The sequence below is a fragment of the Rhizomucor pusillus genome, assembly GCF_041956525.1.
Source record: "Rhizomucor pusillus strain CBS 183.67 unplaced genomic scaffold VTP01scaffold_9, whole genome shotgun sequence".
Classification (NCBI taxonomy): Eukaryota; Fungi; Mucoromycota; class Mucoromycetes; order Mucorales; family Lichtheimiaceae; genus Rhizomucor; species Rhizomucor pusillus.
Genome location: NW_027192151.1, coordinates 1,104,074 through 1,127,181, shown reverse-complemented (window position 1 = coordinate 1,127,181; position 23,108 = coordinate 1,104,074). Strand labels below are relative to the sequence as shown.

At 44.5% G+C, this 23,108-nt stretch overlaps 11 protein-coding genes across 11 annotated transcripts; 5 read left to right on the top strand and 6 right to left on the bottom strand.

The window, feature by feature from the left end:
• Positions 1–592: 592 nt before the first annotated feature.
• VTP01DRAFT_10968 (uncharacterized protein) lies at positions 593–1,520 on the top strand (the record flags this gene model as incomplete). Its single annotated transcript, XM_069379388.1, has 2 exons — positions 593–950; positions 1,018–1,520. The coding sequence occupies 2 exons, from the start codon at positions 593–595 to the stop codon at positions 1,518–1,520; spliced, it is 861 nt and encodes a 286-aa protein (XP_069239368.1).
• Positions 1,521–1,638: 118 nt separating this feature from the next.
• VTP01DRAFT_10967 (uncharacterized protein) lies at positions 1,639–2,327 on the bottom strand (the record flags this gene model as incomplete). Its single annotated transcript, XM_069379387.1, has 4 exons — positions 1,639–1,974; positions 2,046–2,117; positions 2,186–2,205; positions 2,264–2,327. The coding sequence occupies 4 exons, from the start codon at positions 2,325–2,327 to the stop codon at positions 1,639–1,641; spliced, it is 492 nt and encodes a 163-aa protein (XP_069239367.1).
• A 174-nt stretch (positions 2,328–2,501) lies between these two features.
• Positions 2,502–3,797, top strand: VTP01DRAFT_10966 (uncharacterized protein; the record flags this gene model as incomplete). The annotated part of the gene is made up of 1 exon (XM_069379386.1): positions 2,502–3,797. One exon carries the CDS (start codon positions 2,502–2,504, stop codon positions 3,795–3,797), a length of 1,296 nt encoding a protein of 431 aa, XP_069239366.1.
• A 270-nt stretch (positions 3,798–4,067) lies between these two features.
• VTP01DRAFT_10965 (mitochondrial 54S ribosomal protein uL15m) lies at positions 4,068–4,880 on the top strand (the record flags this gene model as incomplete). The annotated part of the gene is made up of 4 exons (XM_069379385.1): positions 4,068–4,214; positions 4,279–4,442; positions 4,506–4,659; positions 4,719–4,880. The coding sequence occupies 4 exons, from the start codon at positions 4,068–4,070 to the stop codon at positions 4,878–4,880; spliced, it is 627 nt and encodes a 208-aa protein (XP_069239365.1).
• Positions 4,881–5,296: 416 nt separating this feature from the next.
• Positions 5,297–6,158, top strand: VTP01DRAFT_10964 (uncharacterized protein; the record flags this gene model as incomplete). The annotated part of the gene is made up of 5 exons (XM_069379384.1): positions 5,297–5,410; positions 5,469–5,557; positions 5,620–5,804; positions 5,866–5,990; positions 6,048–6,158. 5 exons carry the CDS (start codon positions 5,297–5,299, stop codon positions 6,156–6,158), a joined length of 624 nt encoding a protein of 207 aa, XP_069239364.1.
• A 30-nt stretch (positions 6,159–6,188) lies between these two features.
• VTP01DRAFT_10963 (uncharacterized protein) lies at positions 6,189–8,472 on the bottom strand (the record flags this gene model as incomplete). The annotated part of the gene is made up of 9 exons (XM_069379383.1): positions 6,189–6,352; positions 6,414–6,625; positions 6,679–6,774; positions 6,841–7,110; positions 7,172–7,451; positions 7,521–7,849; positions 7,905–7,998; positions 8,061–8,144; positions 8,214–8,472. The coding sequence occupies 9 exons, from the start codon at positions 8,470–8,472 to the stop codon at positions 6,189–6,191; spliced, it is 1,788 nt and encodes a 595-aa protein (XP_069239363.1).
• Positions 8,473–8,669: 197 nt separating this feature from the next.
• Positions 8,670–10,788, bottom strand: VTP01DRAFT_10962 (uncharacterized protein; the record flags this gene model as incomplete). The annotated part of the gene is made up of 4 exons (XM_069379382.1): positions 8,670–9,203; positions 9,259–9,651; positions 9,711–10,072; positions 10,131–10,788. The coding sequence occupies 4 exons, from the start codon at positions 10,786–10,788 to the stop codon at positions 8,670–8,672; spliced, it is 1,947 nt and encodes a 648-aa protein (XP_069239362.1).
• A 1,704-nt stretch (positions 10,789–12,492) lies between these two features.
• VTP01DRAFT_10961 (uncharacterized protein) lies at positions 12,493–12,891 on the bottom strand (the record flags this gene model as incomplete). The annotated part of the gene is made up of 2 exons (XM_069379381.1): positions 12,493–12,615; positions 12,676–12,891. The coding sequence occupies 2 exons, from the start codon at positions 12,889–12,891 to the stop codon at positions 12,493–12,495; spliced, it is 339 nt and encodes a 112-aa protein (XP_069239361.1).
• Positions 12,892–13,877: 986 nt separating this feature from the next.
• On the bottom strand, positions 13,878–15,656 carry VTP01DRAFT_10960 (uncharacterized protein; the record flags this gene model as incomplete). Its single annotated transcript, XM_069379380.1, has 4 exons — positions 13,878–14,077; positions 14,143–14,241; positions 14,315–14,456; positions 14,967–15,656. The coding sequence occupies 4 exons, from the start codon at positions 15,654–15,656 to the stop codon at positions 13,878–13,880; spliced, it is 1,131 nt and encodes a 376-aa protein (XP_069239360.1).
• A 123-nt stretch (positions 15,657–15,779) lies between these two features.
• VTP01DRAFT_10959 (uncharacterized protein) lies at positions 15,780–17,030 on the top strand (the record flags this gene model as incomplete). The annotated part of the gene is made up of 5 exons (XM_069379378.1): positions 15,780–16,098; positions 16,162–16,328; positions 16,396–16,611; positions 16,676–16,797; positions 16,856–17,030. The coding sequence occupies 5 exons, from the start codon at positions 15,780–15,782 to the stop codon at positions 17,028–17,030; spliced, it is 999 nt and encodes a 332-aa protein (XP_069239359.1).
• Positions 17,031–17,819: 789 nt separating this feature from the next.
• On the bottom strand, positions 17,820–23,105 carry VTP01DRAFT_10958 (uncharacterized protein; the record flags this gene model as incomplete). Its single annotated transcript, XM_069379377.1, has 10 exons — positions 17,820–18,353; positions 18,420–20,489; positions 20,558–20,701; positions 20,765–21,937; positions 22,000–22,192; positions 22,256–22,535; positions 22,593–22,663; positions 22,738–22,764; positions 22,828–23,031; positions 23,086–23,105. 10 exons carry the CDS (start codon positions 23,103–23,105, stop codon positions 17,820–17,822), a joined length of 4,716 nt encoding a protein of 1,571 aa, XP_069239358.1.
• Between the last annotated feature and the right edge of the window lie 3 nt (positions 23,106–23,108).

Below are 23,108 nucleotides of genomic sequence, written 5' to 3'. Positions count from 1 at the left end.
AAGCAGAATTTTTCCTATGCAGGCGGATTGTTCACGAAATTCGGTCTAACGCGTTCTGTATTTGATTTGTATGCTATTCCATTGAATGTGGTTCGCAGATGTTGTGTAGATGCGCACTAGTGAGGGGACTGCGGATGTGTGATGCAAAGTGCTCAGCAACAAAGCCCGCGCAGCAAGTGCGACTTGGAGGAGGAAAAAGCGCGAAAGGCGCTTAAATCCGGGGCCAAGGGTTGTTTACTTTTGCAAAAAGTTCTGACGGCACGGATCATGAGGAATTTCCCATGGAACATGAAGTTATTTTTATTCCTAACATGGGACTGGCGTTTGGACCTCGCACTTCATTTGTACCACCTCAACAGCTCTCTCGCCAAGAACATTGAACACGATGTGGCGGCAGGCGGTAATCAGTCGGCTTATTATATCCATAAAAGGGAGAAACATACCGGCGCCTATTCGCGTCAGATTTGATATAAAACCTAAGCTTTATCAATGTGTTTCAGATCATCAATTACTACTACGACTCTTATCACAATTAGATTTCAAGCACCTGTCTGGCCATCTAAGCAGCAATTCTCAAGACCCTCTTAACAAGATGCAAAATATCCACTTCGATGCAGCCAAAGATATCGAAGAAGGAAGCAGTGCAGAAGACAAACTGGTGCAAAGCGGAACAGGCAACGAGGCCAAACACAGAATGAGCAGCAAGATGTTTATTCTTCGATATCAAATCTTGCCTTTGGTGTTACTACTCGTCGTCGATCTAGCTATACCTCTGGCTATCTATTACATCTTCCGCATCTTCACGACAGAGATCATAGCGCTGATCGTTTCCGGCATCCCTCCACTGCTCCGTGTTGTTTACATCCTCATCCGATACCGACGCATTGATATCCTCAGCTGTATCTTTGTAGTCTCGTTTGTTGTTTCAGGTGTCCTTTCCATCGTTAATGGTAAGCAAAGACTCTGTAACCGCGCCACATTTGATAACGTGCTCAACATCTGGCTATTGTTTCACAGGTGATGCACGCGTTGCTCTGCTTCGGGACTCGTTCACCACTGCCATCATCGGTGCAGCATTTCTGTTCACGTTAATACCCATTCGATTCTCCTGGTTACGTATCTATCCATTGACTCATCTCGTCGGACGCGAGTTCCTAGCGGGTGCGCCACCAAGACGTTGGCAAGACAGAGAAGGCAATCGATTCGAGGTACCACTCTCCACCTGGATCTGGAAGAACGTTCGAGGATACCGGATACTTTCTTACTCGCTTACCACTGCTTGGGGTCTCATCCTTTTCGGCGAATTTGCTCTGCGTCTTGCATTGATATTAACTGGCTACCCTATTGACCGCATTGTTTACATTGGAACCTCCGTCATGATTGCTATCTTTGTCACTATGGGCATCATAACCACATTCTTGAGCTTACGGACACGAAAAAGCAGTATCGCCGCTTGGCAAAAGTTCAAAGCTGACAACGACCTGATTGAGATCGACGAGCAAGGAGAGCCTATACATTAAGCAACGCATGCAAGCCGTTCATATAAATTGTACGTTCATTATTCATCAGTGTCTTCTTTATTATTTTAGTTCCGTTTTGCCCATATAGGTTAAAGGATATCTCAAATTTATGCGTCCATTACAGATCTTCTGCCTCAAACAAAACTTCCCTTTCGCCACGGACCTGTCCGGCTGGTATAATGTCCCAAAGCTGGTTCATGTTGTCTTCAAACATATTTTTCCGGTGGTATAAAATGACTTTTGAGCCGTCATTTGTAGAGGTTCCTCGAATATCAAGTACCATATGTGGATCAGCAAGAACATAGATATATCCTTCTCGACTGTATCCAAAGCGTTGATTTGTCGCGTCTGCTATCAATTTGCGATCATACTGGATGATGGGTGCATTGTCGTGAAGAGGTCCGCCGCGTACATCTAGGACCTTGTTGGAATGCTTGTTTACGATAAATCCATCCTGTTTGAATAGTTATCATCAGCTTGTCCATACCTCGTCTTTTTAGTCAACGATGGATCTGTACTGTGTACCTGATAATACCACAATTGGTTGTCCCGATCTTCATTGTGCTTTGGCGTCCATATAAGGATTTTGGTATCGTTCTACACGGTAAAAGCTCTGTTAGACACCATTCTTGCCGAGCCCTATGGCAGTTCGCTGCAATAGGTACCTTGCGAGAAGCACCGTCCACTAGAGTCGTCTACAACGGTTAGACTCGCGTAACTCGGGAACTTGATTCACAAAGTACCGTCAATCACTTTGCCGCAAGATCGCGAACGAATGTAAAAGTAACCTTCCGGGAATTCAGACATTTTATGCAGTGGTGGGACCTGTCGGGATAAGCGGTCGCCGGGAGCAAGCAAACGTCAATAAGATCGCAAAGACCGTCGGACTTTGTGGTCTGGATGAGCTGCTTCTGCTGGGCGGCGCAGATTTTTTTCCGTTTCAGACAGGGTTCAGTTGTTTCCCATATTTTCGACACAGTAATGTTTGCCCGGTGGCTAGCCATTAGGAGTACTGCCTTGACGCATTGCTCACGTAACGTACAGCAAGTCCAGCAGAGATCTATTTCCGTGCAGAACGTCCGAGGCATCGCCCGAGACCAGCGATGGCGTCCAATCCGAAGAGGTGCAACACATCATGTCCGTGATTTGCGAGAAGCTCTCAAGGGCCACAGTCAAAATGCTACCTGGCAAGCATACGTCAAGCTAGTAAACGCCGGAAAGCTCGAAGGTTTCCTGTCAGAAGAGAACCACTCTCAAGTTCTTCGAAGCTTTAAGCTTGGAGGCCGAGAATTTGGACAGCAAGAAGTCGATGTTACAACGAGACGTATAGAATACGTGCTGCAGAATATGCGAGCAGTTGGATACCAGCTCGACATTCGGGATTACAACCATCTTTTGGATTTTTATGGCCGCACTGGACAGTGGGAAGCCTGCATCAAAGTATGGGACGAAATGCAATCTAAAGTGAATCTCGATTCCATCGAAGGCATCGTTCCTGACACCTTTACCTACAACACATTAATGAACGCTGCCATCACCTGTGGAAGACCTCAATATGCACTTGAATTCTACGGTCAAATGAAGAAGAACTCTGTACGCCCGAATTCTTTCACCTTCCACAAGCTTATGGATGCCTATGGACTCATGGGCGATGTGCATGCTGTCGAACGTGTCTTCAATACCCAGTTTACCAACAAGCGTCAAACACAATCTCCCGAGCCAGCTAAACCATCAAGACTCTCACGACTCGTTGCCCCATTCAAACTCGAACAATCGCCGTCATTATCTTCCAACGCATCCTCTGCCGCTCAACGCTTGACACTGTCCAATGACAACAAGCTCGGTCCTTCCCCGTATACATTCTCCTCCCTCATCGATGCTTATGGACGAGCAGGCGACATGGCAAAAATATACAATATTCACAGAGAAATGATGCCAGAGTATGGTGTCCAACCTGATTTGAAGGTCTACAACCAATTGATGTACTGGTACAACAAGGCTGGAGATACAGAGTCGGCGCAGGCGCTCGTCTCTGAGATGAACCGCGCCGGCGTCGAGCCGGATGCTTTGACATTCAAATATCTGCTCCATCGCGAAGAGATCCAATCAAATCCTGAAAAGGCAGAGCAATTGTTACAGCTGATGAAGGATGTATATAATCTGCAGCCACTGCGGTCCATGTATCGAGAGATAATCCGTGCTTACAACAAATTAGAGCGAGGCGATCATGCCAACCGATTGTTCCAAGAATACTTGACTTTGACTAGAGCAAAATAGGAATAAAAGTATACTACGCTTAATGTACATCTTTCAGGTCTATAATTTATAATAGATATACTTCCAGTTTAAAAGCGGTAACCATTGCGAAGAAGAAACAGATGAAATGCAACAATTTCGAATATATGAGCTTTAAAAGCAGAATATATAGAGATCAATGACCACATCTAATAGGAAATGGACCCCTCGTCAATCGGAGTGTGATAATTGCTTTGAGCCAATATCGTCTTCTTTGCTGCTCTGTCAGAAAAAATTTGTCTCTTTGCTTAAATGTTCCGGCCATTCATTTCTAGTATAACACGTCAACAAAATCCAGTCAAGACGACCACTCGGACGTTTGCGTCAAAGGTTGTAGAGGCACCTTCTTCACGAATTCACCTTGCTTCCATTGCCGACAATCCTGGTGCCGTCACACAGGTATGTTGTTTCCTAGACCGATCGACGAATGGTAGTTGCTTGACACATGGAACGATAACAATAGCGAAAACGTGTTGGTCGTGGTCCAGGCTCTGGTCTTGGCAAGACGGCAGGCCGTGGTCACAAAGGTCAAAACTCTCGTTCAGGCAACGGCAAACCAAAGGCTGGCTTCGAAGGCGGTCAGACACCTTTAATTCGACGACTTCCCAAACGTGGTTTCACCAACATGTATGTCGCTAGTTGAGTATCACGTGATGAAAAAGAGTGCATTGTTGACAGTTGAGGATGTAGACATCGAAAGGAATATCAGGAACTCAACTTGGATCGCCTGGAACATTGGGTACGGACAGGACGATTGGATGCGTCCAAACCTATCACCATGAAGGATCTCCTGGACACACGATGCATACATAAGATTCAGGATGGCGTAAAGCTTTTGGGCGTTGTAAGTGTCCTCACCACGAGCTGACGGAAGAGAGAACGAGATCTAATGCGTTCTTAAAGGGATCCGACACCTTCAGCTTGCCTCTTACTGTAGAGGTTTCCAAGGCATCGCAGACCGCCATCGAAGCAATAGAGAAGGCTGGTGGCAAAGTAACACTCAAGGACTACAACGCATTGGCTCTGCGAGCCCACATTCACCCAGAGAAGTTTGTACAGCAATAATATATAAATAAATATGGCCTAGAAAGCAAGGAATTGTAAGAAGTATCTCACTACCAATCGATCACTATATGGAACATAAAGTACAATGTATAACATCAGAAGGTGCTTGGAAATATGCAGTTGTTTCAGTCCCATCACCTCTTCTGGTTTGTCGAAAGTGCATATGCGATGCTAGGGAAAAGAGTTGACGACAGCATGTACATCTGTTTAATCATCTCCAGAGGTTCCTGATATCGAATGATATAATAGCTATGGGTACATAACTTGATATATCAAAGACGGAATCCGTGTCTCTGTCATCTTTATACGAAGAAATAACGTATATATGGTTTTACATTGAGTGCCGTTTGTAGCTATGCATTCAGGTCGAGCATCAGTCCAATGAGAACTGGCCTTTCCTTTTTTATCATCCTGACATGTCTGTTAGTCTTCCTCGAACGTCCATTACCTCGTCCATTCACAGCGAACAGCGCAATGCTCGCGCAAAAAGCATCTTGGAGCGTAATCTAAACAAAACAAAGGGCCACGAAGTAAGATACTCTTTCGCGCAGGCTTGCCTTGCGCTAACATGCTCTCTCCATCTTTCAGGTCAGCCTAAGTGCACAGACATTCTTGTTCTCTGAAATGCTCCAGTATGCACAGAAGAGAGTGAGCGGCATTCAAGATTTGGAACGCAAGTGAGTAGGGGCATGTAACCGTTGCTATCTTGCTTTTTTACTGAGCAGATGAAATGATATAGATTGAATGAATTCGGTTATCGCGTCGGCATACGGATGCTCGAACTACTTACATGGAGAGAAAGAAATGCAAAGCGAGAAACAAAGGTTTTGGGCGTTCTGTACTTTATACACAGCGTTGTATGGAAAGCACTATTCGGGAAACAAGCAGATTCTTTGGAAAAGAGCACCGAAAATGAAGATGAATGTAAGGAAGATTGTCTATGCAGAGAATCGCAGAAATACGCATACTTAAATGTGATTGCTAGATATGATTTCAGACAATGATCCTCTTTTGAGCAGATATATCTCTGTGCCAAAGGAGTTATCACAGCTCAACTGCAACGCGTTTGTTGCTGGAATCGTGGAAGCAGTACTTGACGGATGTCAATTCGTACGTAGAGCAAAAGCAAAGTATGAAGGCGCAATTTAATGGTTCTCTAATTTCTAGCCCGCGCGAGTCACTGCACATACCGTGCCCATAGATGGATTCCCGCAACGTACAACTATTTTGATCAAATTAGAAAAGGAGGTTTTACAGCGAGAGGAGCTTCTCAAGTAAAAGCAGAAAAGGATTGCACGCATCTAGCATTTATTTTTTACCCTTTCCTTTCTTATTTGTCTTATCATCTATCTGGATCATTTTCTTGGGTACACCCAAGCCTTGCAAATGAGATGCGATAACCTTAGACTGAGGACCTTGTACCATGATTTCATGTACTGGATTCTTGGGACTTGAACCATGGAGCACATCGTCTATCAACCCAGGATTCAGACACGATGTCTCTATATATGAAAGGTGAAAATATACACTTACGTGTAGCACTGCTGGCACATAGTTTTGTAAGCTCCTTGCAGAGTTCAGCAACGTCAATGTCGTATTGTTCAACGCCAACGACTTTTGTGACAGTTTTACGTCCTTGTCGAATCTCCTGGGTGATAGAAACAGGTTTCGGTGCGCCTTTACGAAGCACGGGTTCTTTACCAGGCAAAATCAAGACATGGAACGGTTGCATTTGACTTTGCAATCTATAAAGTCGCGCGTTAGCGCTTTGGAATTTACATAGAGCTGCTGAACTCACCTTTGTACCAGTTCTTCTCTTGATAACTGTGAAATCTTATCCTTTTCAGACTTCTTCAATGTAGCATCTGCTAATAGATCATCAAGATTGATCATCCTAAATAGAGCGTGGCATTATTAATGGCGATTACTAGATTTTTACAAGCAAACTTCCTAGTGATACCTTTGGTTCTTTGGGTTAGCGATGTTCTTCGCGCTGACATACTCCTGCACAGTCTGCTTGACGTCCGGTGCCTTGAAAAGTTCGTCTTTGTTTTTGCCGGCAGCTTCAAAAAATGCGCACACCGAGTTTCCCATTGGTTTGAATACTTCGAAAATTTCAATCTCGCCAGTCTTGTTTGATCCACTGCTGTCCGAATTCTTTTGCGCGTTACTAGGCTGTGTAGACGGAGCACACGCTTCCACTGTCTTGTACGGTTGAAGACCCTGGAAGCTACCAAATGTTTAAAACGAATTAAAAATGGATGCCATAGGATATCCAATATCTATCTTACTCGGGATGCGAATAATTAATGGACATGACCATTGTCTCTCCACGCTGCTCCTTGGTTTTCAACACCTGAGCCTTTTCCATCGCCTTTAGAAACTTTTGCACTCTTTTCCAACTCGATCCTTTGATATCCACAGAATTTCCTACGTCGCGCGGCCGACTTGGCAAGACATAGCTGGAATATAGCACAGAGGCGGATATAGGCAGATGCGATGATGCGTTTTCTGGAGTTAGCTTGAATTGAAGAGCATGTAACAGGGATCTTTTCAGAATTTCATCGATTTCTATTCAGTGACGTATTACAAAGGTTAGTACTATTGTGCATTTTAACATGTCTCTTGTCCTCCACGAACCTTTTACAGATAGCTTTTTTTGTTCTCCTGTACCTGCGGGCTCTGTAGACTTTTGTTGCTGATCTTTTGCTGGAACTTCTTCCTTATTCTCGCTATCAGCCGTTTCCTCTGCGTTTTTCTCATCATCATCATCATCATCTTCTTCTTCCTCCTCGTCCTCGTATTCTCCATCAGACAGGTGTTCCAATTCTGGTGGATCCGACTGGTCACGTAATTTCCACAGGTAATCTTGGTATACATGAATGATATGCACCGCTTTGCCTTTCATGCCAGATCGCGGACGGATTTCACTTGTTGGAAGGGCCATAGTACCCACAGCTAGCGGATATCTTTTTCCTTTGAGTCTAACGCGTTCAAATAACCTTCCAATTGAAAACGACTCACGGGTATCCCTTCACAGTTATGGCAACCAGTTCATTGGTCTTGACATCTGGAAGAGTTCCATCGGGACGTGGGACAAGACCAGGAATCATCAAATCTGGTTGGAAACAGCTGGTTAATGCTAAAAGTAATTACTCGTTCTATCGAAAGATATATCACCTGCTCCTTCGACGAGCTTCCTTACAACAGGACTCCACGTATACAGTATCGGTAACATATCCGGATGTTGCCACAATGTGTATACTAAGAGTAGCAAACGTCAATGTAACTTGATATTGAGTGGGCCGCTTGGGATCATAAAAGGTATTATACCTGTAGGCACTGGCTTCAATCCTTCAAGCTTTATCCAAAGCGGTTTATTGTCAGCCACATAGACAACACCTTGCTGGTCGGCGTGGGAGATGAACTTTGCTGATCGCAACGTGTCCGGCATTAATGGAGATGCTCCTTCCTGACTACATCTCTCTTTGATATGTGGATATGCATCGTAGGCTTCATTCTGGAATCGCTTGCGATCGGAAGATCGCAGAGGACTAAACGTTTTGAGATTGGATAGCGGCTTCTTGAACATTTTTCAAGCGGGAAGCGCAACAACTCTAAGACTCGAACCTCAGAAAAGCTAAGTTCCTTCCTCTGGTCATAAAATGGCGCACATTTTATGTGCTCTTCCTTTCTTTTTCTTTTTTCTTGTTAAGGGTATATCAAACATCGACAGATGATATAAATATATATACAATGCCTTTGTCAGTAAAGAGCTCTAGTGTGCTTTTATCCAACAAGCTTCTTGAGTTCAGCTAGGCGCTGCTCCAAATTCTCCCGTTCATTCTCGCTTTCTGCAAATTTGGCATTCATCTCAATCACGACATTCTCCAGGTACGATAGCTGCTCTTCCAGCTTGGTATTTCGCTGCACGAGATCTTTGTTTTTCTCGCCTAACCGGCGCATCTCTTCCTTCACGCGGTTCTCCACTTCTCCTGGCAGAGTCTCCAGTGCCCGTTTTAGGTCATAAGATTGCTGTCGCAAGGCATCATTTTCATCATGCAGCCGTGCATATTCCATTTTACTTTCGATAAGTTCATTTGCTGCTGCGTGGTGCTCTCGGTTCGCGTCGCTTAAATCCTTCTCCAATTGTCGCACTGCCTCCGAAAGGGCCTTGTTTTGACGTCGCAGCGTTTCTATGGTTTCTGCCTCAGAACTTGCTCTCGCAGCATCCGATTGGTATTGCTTTGCTAAGCGTTCGAGCCTTCTTGGCGTAATACCGACGTGGTAAGCGTCATAGATCAATCCTGGTCCGTCGGCGCCCTGCATTTCATAAATACTTCTATCTTCGCCTCTTTGGTATATTTTCATTACTTACTGCGTATTTTGACAGCATATCGCTTTTGAGAAAATGCACAAGATGTTCGGACTCCAAGCTGAGGATTTGTGCTTGGAATCTTTCGAGTAGCACCAGTATTATCCGAAAGGTAAAATCGAGACCTTCTGCCAGAACAGCATCGTAAATGCGGTAGACTGCGTCCAAAGGGAAGTTGTAAGCGAATAGCGTAACGAACCAGCGTGTCGCGAATTTGCTGGCATGGATACCCTGGGCGCTAATGTGTTTATGTACAAGGGGCAAGTGATCCTCGATCAGGCAAGTCAACTGGTAAAGTCGTCGTGATAGATGGTCGGGCTGAGTGGTGAAGTGATAACGCAATCCATAGTTTTGCATTAATCGTACAAGAACTGAAAATGCTTCCTCTTCAGGCATCTATGTGTAGCTACATTAGCAAAATCTGTATGGACGTTACTTTTATGCATTTCACGTACATTACGAAGCAAAGGTCCGGCAATGAAAGCTATACCGTGTGAATATCCAACCTGCTCATCATACAGAGAATATGCCTTGACAATGTTAAAAAGAGCTTCTCGGCCGTGTCCATTTTGAAAGTATTCGTCATTTGTAAATGTCCTTCCTAAATCGCGATTGATAGCTTTTTCATATATAGATTCTCGTGTCAACAGTTCCAGATACTGTTGCTCGAGTGCTGCATCCTTAGATTTCGCCAACTGCTGCCACACTGCGCCTCGTATAGATGGTGGAACACCGCCGTGCCGGATATGATCCGAAAGCATATCCTTTTGGACACGGTTGAAACTCGAGTATTCAGATACGACTTTGGACCAAAACTCTATGTGAAAATACTTGTAAGATGGAAAGCATACCATATGCAAGCAATGGAGAATTACCCCAATCGAAATCTTTCTCTGTCGGTTCAGGAAGCTTAATCGGTTTGCTGCTATTGGAGTCTGCCTCATCTGCCTCTTCCTGGATGCTAGGGACTGGATCATTGTTCTTGTTCCCTAACCTAGCAAGCAGTAGATCGTAGTTTGAAGCGCTTGAATGGAGCGAGGATACAGTCGAGTTATGACTCCTTGGGCTCGAACTAGCATCATCCAACGAGCTGATCGTGTCATTGTCGTTGCCTTCTTCCTGGACATCGTTTACCAATAAATCTTTGATCTGTTCTTGAACCTGCTCCATATCACTTGCGGTTTTGCCTGCAGTGGGTATGTTGTTATCACTGTGTACATCGACTACAGAGTCGATATTGGGTTGTGTCTTATTGACATCCCTTTCCTTATCCTCTTCTTCCTCTTCTTCTTGCTCAGTTTCAGCTTCTGACGTCTCGTTCTCCAGCTGCACTGTTTCTTGCGTTATCGTCATGCCTCTCCGGCGACTAGGTCGTGGTTTCTCCTTAGCGCTTTGTTCCTGTACTGACGAGGACTCTGTCTCCTTTGCTTCTGTCAGTGTGTCATTGTCCAGCTGTGGGTGATGAGCTTCCCGAGCTTCATCTTCAGGAGTTTGGGTCTCAGTGACAGAAACGGGTTTTTCGGCCGTTGTCATGGTTTCAACTCAGGACAGGAGTCTATTTATACTTGCTGCAGAAATGAGGAAGAGTAATTCCAAATTGCTAAACGCGAAACTTACGAGTTTGGCAGGAATAAAGACACTTGACGGAAACGAAGGAATTTGGTTTGTGCGACTTTCACATTTGAACCTGTGTCACAAACCACAACCAGAGTCGATATTTTTCGGCAGTTAGCAGACGGGTGAATCTATGGACTTGTTCGGGCAATTCTAGAAAGATAATATCAGAATATGGAGATCGAAGATGCAAACATTGTAGAGATGTAACATGTACTCGTCGCCGTGTTTCCAGCGACGTAAACGTCCTTTACTTTTTGCAGATGTAAAACTACGTCTGACCTAGTTCTCCGGACTGACCGCACGAACAGAACAACTTCCTCTTGACTCAACGCATACTACTTCATTTGCATAATTCATTCTTATCTTCCTATATATGGATACCGCTCGGTTCACATTGGGCTACAACGAAATAAAGCTAACGATATATCCAAGAACACCACGTCGAGAAGGAGGCATCGCCAGCTTCCAAAAATCAAGGCGAGATCCTACAGATAAGATTTGTGTCCCCTTTGTAGCTGTCATCCTTGTGCACAGGCGGGACTCTGCTTAGGAGCACAAAAGCTCAATAATTGGCCCGGTCTTGAAACACCTTGGACTGCCTGGATCGCCTTTGACTGCATTGAGCAGCCTTGAATTCCTCGAGTGTCTGGGAATCTAGCCTATAGAAATATGCCTTAATCATTAAAGTGCGTGATAAGTTTGAATGATACTTAGCGATTACAATGACCCTTGAATGCCTTGGATGCCCTGACTTGTGACCTCACCAACTTGCTAGAGCGGCTCATCGTGGGCCTGTTTCCACCTCAGGCACCCGGGTATTCCTACTTTATGCCCTCTAACACCTTGTTGACAGCCCGCGGCGGGCAACAAGGAGAAATCAACCGGCAAAAAGCAACCACGAGCCATGGACTGCTGCAACCTTTGGAATAACGGATAAGAACATACATAATTGAATCAATTGCTTAATCATAAATGAAAAGAAGGGAATGAAAGACTGGAGTCAGGTAGGATTACATTAATTGACTACAGTATTTGCTTAATATCAAGACGTAGAGCAGGTATATGTGTAATACTACAGATGAATCGTATGCGCCAAGGCTTCCAGAAATCTACTGCAAGTAATGCCAACTACAGCTGTTCATGCTAACTGCAGATGTTGTTATAATGCTGACTGCTTGTGCATGCTGTGTTTTATCGAAATACATATTTATGAGTTCTAGACCTGGGACTGTGAGATCCCCCCCTCCTCCTAATCAAGTGCCAGGGACTGCATTGTAAGTATTGTGCTATAGAAAATAGATCTGTTATGCTTGTTTATGCCGTTCTTATGCTATTCGTTTTATGCATTTTGCCGAAAGCCGAATAGAAACTTCCTGAGAGACTAGTTTAACCTCATTCTGTCGTGATACCCGTTACCTTTTGAATATATAAAGTCGTAATTTTATCAACCTTTTCGTTACAAAATTATTTTCGTAGCTGTCATTATACGCCTCTATCGAACAATCTAGCTATGACAGGACAGAAAATCGAGCGTGAGTATCAAGAAGAAAGGTTTTAACCTTACATCTAAAAAGTGCAATCGAAGGTGCCAACGTGTCTGCTGCTTCTGGTGCCTTGTCTTCAGCCAGCTTTTAATCGTATGGAAGCCCATGTATGTTCCTTGGCCAAAGCCAAAAGCTCCCGCAGACAAAGTTGCCGCTCCTCCAAGATTGAAATTCGACGCATCATCGCTCTCGGTTCGCCCTGTGACGCAGGGGCACACTTGATAACGGATTCACCGTTTCGGCGAACTCAACTCCTCACCAATGCGTAATCTTCTTCGGCCCCTGTGTTGCAGTCAGGCCCGGTTTTAACCGTCGCGAATCCGCATATGTCCCGTGGCCCGAGTCGACAAGCCCTCCCACCAACGGCTTGGACACCGTCCCGGCCTTGATGCAAGACTGTCTTTTGAAGTGTCGCCCGGTCTATTGCTCGCCGCCACCCTGTCACGCAGGGTACTTTCGACGTTGAATTCACCATTACGGTAAAATCGACCCGCCGCCAATGACTTCTTTATCGAATAAAGTTATCCAGGAGCGCTTAGCAGTCTTCTTATAGATTGCTTTTATTGGTTCCCAACGTATTTCCTGTAGAGGGTATCCTTTCCACTTGACTAGGTATTCAATTATTCGCGACATTTAGTGCTTTTCAGAATAAATATATATTTTTCTTCTAATCCATGCGAGGGAAATCATTTTGGATAGTAGATCCTTTCCGTCACATACGGCATAATGCCCATTTCTTCTGTCTGCACCATATACGAATCAGTATTTCATGCACTGAGTTCGAATGCCTGCAAATGCCGACTAGATAGCTTTCATGCTGTACAGGATGAAAATGCCTTTAAATACGCATAGGTGTATCCTAAGCGTGGATTACGCTATGGCTCTGCTCTTGGTTGCAGACTTTTGCTGCATTTGATGTGGTTGTTACATAACTTTCTCTGACAACGAACAGTCAAAATGTTTGCGACAGCTTTCATGCGGAGATCATCCTTCTCTACATTGCCGCCCAATGCAGCCAGAAATTTGCATGGTAGAGCATCAAGACATATAAAAAAGCTTTGCTTACAATCATTTTAAACCTTTTTTATTCTTTTGAACATTTCAGAGATATCATTCAAATTCAGTAATTCAGTCAAAGGTTGAATAATGGCAATCATCCCAGATCAAATCAATAGAATGAAGATAATATAAAAAGACAATCATTCGTTAATTGAATACATTTCAGCTCCGACATTTAACGGTAGCATCAGTAACGTCGGTAGCAATAGCGATAATAGCGGTGATAGCGGTAATATGTCTTCGAGTCCTCTTGAGACGGTAATACGTGGCTTTCAGACTAGCACCATTGATGTAGCGTTGGAAGATACTCTGCCGTTTCCCTTCTTCAATACAGTTTGAGCAGTTCATCTTGCCCTGCAAATTGGAAATATAGTTGTCGACAAAGTTAATGAGGACGTCGTCTTACAACTTCTTATTCTGACTGTTATCGGTGGGCAGCGCAAACTCTGGTGGTTCGGCCATCGGGCTGATTGTCTCGCCGTTCTCTTCTTCACCCTCGGCCATCTCGTCATATTTCCGCTTTAGGCAAGAGGAGTATTCGTATCCAGCCTTCGCATGCCATGGCTCGATCAGGCTGGCACTGCATATCTCGGATAACTTTGCTAAACTGCGTCGCAAATCGTTTTCAGGGCCTCGATCTTCTTCTCCTCAGGTTCGATGTTCCTACGGACTATTTCTTTTGCCTCTTGAAACAGGTTGATGATGGTTGGGTCTTTCCAATGGTCTAAGGAAAGGATGTTGCGCTCTCCTGTAGTAAAAAGGTGTGCTAGGGCCACCAAAGGGTGCAGATCATCATTGCTCGTTGGATCTACAAGCTCAGCAATGCTGTTCCTAGTAACCATCAAGCATTCTCTGGCCCAATGTCCGCAGGACATCGTAAGGACGAATGGCAGTTTCTTGAGTGGCGTGAACTTCTTCAGTTGCCCAGAGCTGACCTTCTGAACGCAAATTATCACGACAATCGGATACTTCTTGTATTCTCTGAAGATGTTCAGGGAATACAGATTACCCTGCACATGAACTCTTCGGTGACAGTATGCTGTATCTACAGGAGTACAGGTGGTAATGAATGATTCTCTATGCTACTTACATGGATGTCTTTTTGTACTATCTTCATTCTGTTGATTTGATTTGGAATGATTGTCATTATTTAATCTTGACTGTATTGCTAAATTCGGATGATTTCTCTGAAGTGGTCAAACGAAATGAAAAGGAGAGGGAACAAGTAAAAATACTGTCAGACTTGAATATAGATGTCCTTAATTTAGTGTGTGCCGCTGCTCTTATTTTATAGTTTTCTGTCTTAATGGGAAAAAGACGGGAAGATGGTTGCTTGACCAATTAATAGTAAGTAATTAAGACAATTTTAAAGATTAAGTATACAGTTATCCCTCCACATCATACAAGTCCAGCATTCGGAAAAATTGCAAGGTACTGTCTCATAAGTAATGAATACTTCAAGTCAACAGATACCGTCTTGTATCACCTTACCGATATTGCCCATCCAAAGATTCCAAAAAAGGTGCCTGATAAAAGTTCTCGGTGCCCATGGAAATATACGCTTGTCATGGCTACCATCCACCACCAGATAAACAACAAGGACAACACGGCACCGATCGCAACATTTGTTCGCCATGTATTCACCATTGATTGTCGAATCTTGATATCCCAGTACCATCTTGTTTCTTCGATGAGATATAAACTGGCGTGAATAAGTAAAACGCAATGTCCAGAGATGTCATGTCCACCAGTCCATTGTCCACCTAGTTTTCGACATGCTGATTGCTGTAATATTGAGATACCATTATCTGCGGCAATCGTGCACCCTCCGCCCGTGGCCACAAAGAAGCGATCCACAATGCTAGGGCCGAGAAAGGATTGTGTCATAATGTACCAATACACCGTCGCAACGATATATCGACCTAATGCCCGTCGGCCTCGTCGATTCCGATCGATGAATTGCCATTCTATAAGAATGAAATGTACAAGGCTCAAAAATGTGGTCCAAAGCCATCCAAGCTTGACGAAATATACATTGAATATGTTGCCTTTGTTGCTGAAATAAGTTTCATACGATCGTGCAAGGAAAAGATCGCCAAGGAAGTAAGCCGTAAAGACGGTGACCGGATATAGACATGCTGCGTACAGCTGATATTGCTGTGGTGATCGCCATTGAATCATTGTGTAAACTTGCGTACGTGGCAAAAGGTGGTTGTCTCGAGAGCAACGATGATTCCCGGCAGTTGCCTGAAACGGTTTGTCAATCGCTCCGACGGCACAAAGCATTTTTTTTTTCTTAACCAAATGTCCAACGTTCAAGTGAACGTAATTCCAGATCTTCTACCCTCCTTTCAGCCCGTGAAAGCGATCGACTTTCAATTCGGCGACAATTATGTCCTGGAAGTGACAGCCAATAGTCAATATGCGATCGCTTCGGCTTCAGATAGACTTATTCGGCTTTATGATCTTAATAACCTCGAGCTCGCTACCACTTTGAAAGGTCACGAGGGTGCTATTACCAAAATAAAATTGTACGGTGATCAGTACTTGCTGTCATCGTCAGACGATGGCCAGTGGGTTCGCTGGGATCTGCGGACGGGTGCTCCAGCGCAAACGTTTAAGTGTAAAGTCCACCAAAATTTGCTTTTGCTTTGCAGGCTAATGATATGCCCATACTTTCATTTAGATACACGATATGTCTCTGCTTTTGATCTTAACTGCAATGACACTATGGGTATTCTTGGTACCGACTCGTACGGAGCTACTCAAGCAGCAGAACTCGTGTTCTTTGATACCAGAAAGACGGATATTTTGTCTATCTTTGAAGAATCGCATGGCGACGATATCACAGACGTAAGAAATAAGCAATGGTTGATGAAGAATTGATTCAATGCTTACATTTGACATTCAATATGAAAAGATCGAATGCCATCCATCCATACCTTCGCAAATGATATCTGCATCGACCGATGGTCTCATTAACAACTACGATGTAATGGATTTTGATGAACAAGAAGCTTTGATATCTGTTATGAATTCTGGTTCATCTGTTACGAAGGCTGGATACTTTGGACCCGAGGCCGAATACGTCTATTGCTTGACTCACATCGAGACTTTTTCATTGTTCACCTTGGAGGTTCGAATTTCATATGAAGATCAATTATTTTTTTTTACATTGTATTCATACATTGCTTTATAAGGGCGATGTCATTTGCGACTATGGAGCTGTGCGCGACATAAACGTAGCATCCGTCGAGTATGCCATTACATGTAGCTACGATCCTTTTTCCCGGCGATTTTACCTTATTACCGGCAATAACTCGTAAGTACTAAATCTCGCTCGAAACTGCATGGTTCGAATCTAATAATTGCGAGTTCAGAGGACAAGTTCAGCTTTTCCATGTTAACATTGGAGAATTGCAACTATGTCAAGTACTGGAAGCACCCGGCGGCCACTCTGACATTGTTCGTGCATTTTACTGGAACCACCAAACACAAAGTATACTGACTGGCGGTGAGGATGGTCGAATGTGTGCTTGGCAAGGCACGTCGTAATCAATATCCATGCATTCTTTCTATTTCCTGCTACCTCTGCTGTAATTATGTACATCTTCTGTATAAACTTTTGATAAAGCATTTCCGTTAGATACATCGCAATCTCATACAATATCACGTTGGATATTTTACCCTCGTCCTGACCGAACAATGGCTCTCCTTTAGGAATATCGCTAAGAGGAAGATTGCTTGCCTATAGAAGACTTCAAGTGTTGTCATGATAGCTGTGATGACCTTAGCGATATTGAAAAGTATGGCTATTCTACCTAAGACTATGCTATTCCGTTCACAAACAATATTTCTTGCAGCACAATTCCATTGTACATGATTTATAGCTAATTTCATAGACATAATAAAGTTGCGCTGGGAGAGCGCTACGGGAAACTTTGGCATCTCCAAGTCGTCTCTCCCCGCAGGCTTTGGGTGAGCAACTGCGCGAGGGCAGTGCTCGAAACTCTTTTGTTTATAAGCAACATCTAGGTCTTAAATTCGCAGAGTGCACAGAGCAAAGCTAACAGACAATATTACATCGGGTTCTCGGTCAGTCGAAGGACTGAAATCAAGTTAGTGTATCTGTCTTTCAGCCCACACACAGGCCGAAAAAGTTACTTATTATAGAATATGCGAATGAAGATACTTTGCGATACGCAAGAGGAAATAAAAAAACCATCTCAGAGATATGACAGCTAGCGCCATTAGTTCTCAATATCCTGCTCATGTTTGGTCGTAAACAATAATATACAATAAAGTGACGTAAAGTATAATGATATCTACAGCACAAATTAAATTTTAAAACTGATAGGTATCGCTCAAGGCACTGGGGGATCGCTCCATGCGTTTTAAATCGTCTGCTGTTCCGATACTGTATCTATGTGTCATTCTAGCCTGTGAAGCGCGTGTGGGCGTTTGCGCCAGTCTATCAAAAACGTTGCCTGCGCTGGAAGCACGCTCCATGGCAGTTGAGCTAGTAACTGTCATGGGACCTAGCCGAGGTCTTCGAGGAGGAGTCGGAGGTATCTGCCAACGTTGATGCTGCTGCTGGACCGAAAAGGTCGCTGAGGGTGGTGGAGATATCAGTCCGTCGTAACTAGCATCTGGTAGTCTTCCAGGGTGCTGCTGCTGTAAAGAGTACGCCCGCTTGCGCATGGAGCCTGTTGAATAATCTGACTGCATAGAAGATCGGCGTAGATGGCTGCTGTGGATGGATGACGTAGAAGTCTCGACCTCAGCTTCGTATCTTGCAAAGTCGATAGGGGTCATGGACATTGGCGTTGGGGATTCTGCTATCGAACCCCTTCGATGCTGCCATGAAAATCTTCTTTGCTAGAAGAAAGATACAATAAAGTTAGAAAGTTCTCCTTTTGTGCTAACACCAATCTATATATGTACCTGGACCATCTTTAAGAACCTTTCAGGCGACGGTGTACCTTCGCGGTTACCATATATATTCCCACGACCATTCTTGTCTACCAATGGCACTGGAGGTTTCAATCCTGCGTTTGGAAGGTTGCTGCCACTAGTCGGTGGTCTTGCGGATTGGCCAAGAACATAGGTAGGGGATGTCAGCGGTGATGGTGGAAGGATAAGAGCTTCGTCGTTGCTGCCGTTCGCACTGGTGCCACCAAAAGAGACAATGGACGAGCGGCGAGAATCACTGAGATAGTCAAGGCCAGATTCCGGAGCATTGATAACTCCTCGAATGCCGTCTTCGTAGATTTTATCAAAAATCGTGTTTCCGCCGTTGATGTAGTCTTCGACACCAGCATCGATGCTGCTAACGTCTTCAAGGTTGTATCTACTGTTGCGTTTCTGGTTTTTCTCCTCAAGTCTACGAATCCGCCGTTCGTTCTCTACCGTCGTAGTAATGGCAGCTCGTTTCATGACGATTAGCGTACGCCGTAGATCTTCGACAGTTCTTTCCATATTTTGCATCATGGTTTTGTTGTTACTCTCGCTCATACGGAGTGTCATGATATCTTCTGCTAAGGCTTGTGCAATTGCTCGTGCTTCATCTGCTTCCAGCGTTTTTAACAAACGCATTGTCGCATCGTAGGCTATTTCTGGCGCGGCATTTGGAGGGACAGCATATTGCTCTTCCAAAGCATCCATATCTGTCCAATCATCCGAAGGGCCCGTGGCATCTGTTAAAATATCGTCAGCAAACGTTACTCGTTTCTCGAGTCTTTGCTGCTGTTGCTGAGCAGCGATGGTGTCTGCCGCTTCTGCTTCTCCTAATGCTTCAGTTTGGAGAGCCCTTATTCTTGCAGATAAGTACGATATTTCTGCTCCAATCATGTCGATCCGCTCGTCTGTCATATCGAGCGCCATGGTATCCATCGGATGTCCGGTTGCTTCAGCAATTTCTTTCTCAGCAATGTACATATGTTTACGTTCTTCTAAAAGTTCCAATTTCTCAGCAGCCAGCTGCTCTCTTCTCAAAAGGAGTTCTTCCATCTCGACGACGGCCTGTTTGCCTTGAATGTATTGATACAAAGCACCGTCCAGAAGCTCCTTTTTGCGATTGACTCGTATATGGAGAGGTATCGGGTTTTTGCGCTTGCGATTGGATATGCGTCCTCCTCGACGACTGTGTGCGAATAATGCGAATCGACCGCCAATGATATGCGATACTTTGCTGAGCAATCTTTCATCTAACACTCCTCCTTCGCGAACAGCCCTCTTCAAGACGTCTGTTAGCTGCTTAAGTTGAGTACTGTTGACAAGCACCTCTTCGTCTCGACGTTTCAAAGTTTGCTTCTGTTGTTCATGCTGTCTCTCAAGCCGTTTACGTGCAATGTTTGCTTCGGCGTTAAGTCGCTGCAATTGCTGGATCTTGCGTTCTTTGATGCTTTGCTGTTCACGCATACGGGCTGCTTCCTCTTTAATACGCTTCAATAAGCGTTTCTTCTCGACCTTGAGAGTCTCGACATTCACTTTGAGAGAGCGCAGCAGAGCTTCATGCTGGTTCCTGGTTGCTTGCATGTTCATTGTAGTTTGGGAGTATTTCCGCTTTAGATCCTGGATTTCTGCCAGCAAACCCTTCATTTTGCCTTCGTAAGAATGGCGGATATCTATGAGTTGCTGCTTTTCTTTCAACTGCGCCGCTGCCTCCATCTTGGATGCGCGCGACTTGGTGCGTGCAAGAGCACCGTCGCGCTCTTGCTGGAGCTCCAGCAGTTGTTGCTGCAGCTGGGTGATCTTATCGTCAAACTTGCGTCGCATGAATGCATATTCCGTCTCTGATTTTTCCAAGTGGGAGACAAGCTCCTCTTTGACCTTGATGTCCGATTGGATCTGGTGCAGCATGCGCGCCAACTGAGGGTCATTCTTTTTCGTCAACATGGAAACATGAGATAACATTTGCGGTGTAATCTTTGATGAGGAATCGTCTGTTGTTGTAGCCACCTCATTGTTATTGTCACTGTTTGATTTGATAGGGTCGTCCCAAGAAGGTACAGCCTACAGTCGCGAGTTAAAAACCCTCCTTTTTATTATATTTCCGAACAGCATAGCAATGAAATGCTTACCAGATACTCAATTTCATCTAAAAGTCCATCACCGAGCAGATCTTGATCAACATCTGTAGAAGAATTTTCATCAGGGCTTGATCCTCGAGTTTGCTCACTATCTTGATCTGTTTGTTGCTGTCTATTCTCCGCTTCAGCAAAATCCTAAAGTCAATGATCGTTAACGGCTTTGCTATTAAATATCAAATGAAACTCTGAATCATGTACCTTCAACTCTTTCTCCCATGCATCTTCATCGACCGAACTTTGTAATGGCTTGATAAGGTCAAGGACTTGCATTCCGCGCTGGATTTCTTCTCTAGCTTTGGCAATGCTGCTCTTCACTTCAGCACGGATATCATCATCAGAGTAATCATCTTGGTCTTCGTCATCATTTTCGAATCTGACGTTGAGCTGACGGCGCTGTCTTGTCACATAACTCGAAGCACTCTGCTTGACATGTGGCCGTTTTGCACTGTGGCCAGTCGTTCTACGAGCCATATGCACAGTAGTACTGCTGTTGCTACGCGACATACGTCCTCCATTCCTTCTGTTATGTGATTTTCGACGTTTCTGATGCGCCGTCCCAGTTGAGCCGCTACGACTCGGCTGTTGATGAGCCATGCTGCGCTGTAACGATGTATTAGCCATCATAACAGCCTGCATTGTTGCACCCTTTGTGGCTTCCAAAAATGCAATTCGGTCCTTGCTATCTTGCAGCTCGTTATTCAAATCTTGTATCGTCTTTTGGTACTGCATTATCAGTGGATGCGTTGCTAGCTGTTTATGTTGATCAAGGCTGCTCTCAGCCAAATCCTCTATGACGCCTTCTCCTTTCATGAATTCATTCAAATCTCTCTCCAACAACAAAGTATCTCGCTCGCTCGTGACCTGTATCAGGCTTGCAGACATGTCCTGTATCCTGTCACGAAGGCGATTGACTTCGGCACGAAGAGCCTTGTTGCTCTCGTCGCTGACTACTGCTGCCGCTGTCCCGTTTGCATTGTCGCCGCGTCGATCAGCGCGCAAGGATGCAACTTCCATACGCAATCGTGCAATTTGGGCACGCAATTGGTTGATTTCTATAGAGTTGCCTGCAAAATCTTGGTTGATGACAACCCGATTCGTAATATTTCTTGCACGGTTGGCGTACTTTAGCGTGTTCAGGGTTTCCATAAAATTCGAATCCGCAGGAGAAACGCAGGCAAGCATCAAGGTCTGGCTATTGCCACCCAATGAATCTTGCAGCAATCGTGTAAGCTTTGAATCTCTGTACGGAATGTGTATCGCACGCCGGCTTTCATCACCCAGTGCAGAAATAACGTTTCCCAAGGCGAGCAATCCCGAATTGATCGCGATGCCTTCCTTTGCCCTGTCTCCTTGAGCATTCGTTCTTTTTAGCTATTGGTGTAGAGAAAATTAGGAGAAATTGTTGGCTAATATATGTCATGCAATATCCATACTCTTTCTGATCCAGCCAAATCGACAAAATGGAATTTGCTAACAAGCGACTTGGGCTTACTATCCTCGTCTTCGCCTGAACCTGCAGGTTGCTGCTGCTTTAATATGACGGAAAAAATGGCGTGCGATCGCGAAGATACAGTGTTCATATCTGTTGATCCCGTGGTACGGCACAATGAGCCTTTTGCAAGGTATCTGTAGTTCAGTTTCAATGTGAATTTCTGCTCGGTAACAGGTATCGATGTGATAATATGTTACCCCAGCAAGTCCTCTGGAGAATAGCATCGCTCTTCCCGCACTCCGCTCCAGTAAATGTTGCCAGCGACGTCCTCTCGGATCGTGATCTCTGTGGATCCGGCTGAATTTAGCCCAGCAACGCTCTTTCGTCTCTGTGTAGTCTGAGGATTCAGCAAATCAACCAACTCTTCATTATAAAGTTCCAAGAACGAGACGTAGATTTCGTATCTGTATTCTGGATTTTCATTTTCGCGCTTTTGCATTGTTTTGAACAGATCTGTAATGCATCGTGGCACAATTCCTAAGAATTACAAGCAGATCAGGACCATCGTTGACTGGGATAGCAACATAAACTCACCTTCATTGCCTGGAGATACGCCATTCTGCAAACCTGTGCCCATGCTATAGGTCTTGCCAGAACCCGTTTGACTAGCAACATTTTCTTCCTTCAATATTTTTCACAGTTTTCTCTTGCGATTCATGCCTTTATCTTATCAACCTACCCATAAGCCAGGATTGTAGCATTAAATCTATTGCAGCCGTGAGTAAGCGGTTTGGGTGCTGGCATGATGTTTTTGACAGTTTATAAGTACCCTTCCATAAATTTATTCAGCAACGGCGCTGCCGCGGTGTCATACACTTCTTGCTGTGGTGTCTCGCTTCCAAATACATAGTCGTACGTGAACGACTTGTCCGTGCCGATAAGGATCTGTGGTTCGTTCGGAATGAGTGAAAGACACTCTGTACAGTTGCTAAGCTGTTCTTTCGGTGTTAAAGGTCGCACGCGGAGACCGACCCTTTATTTTTACTGTGAATATTTGTCTCTGGTTACAGCTCAGGAAATAACGTACCTGACTGAAGTGGAGGTCATGAT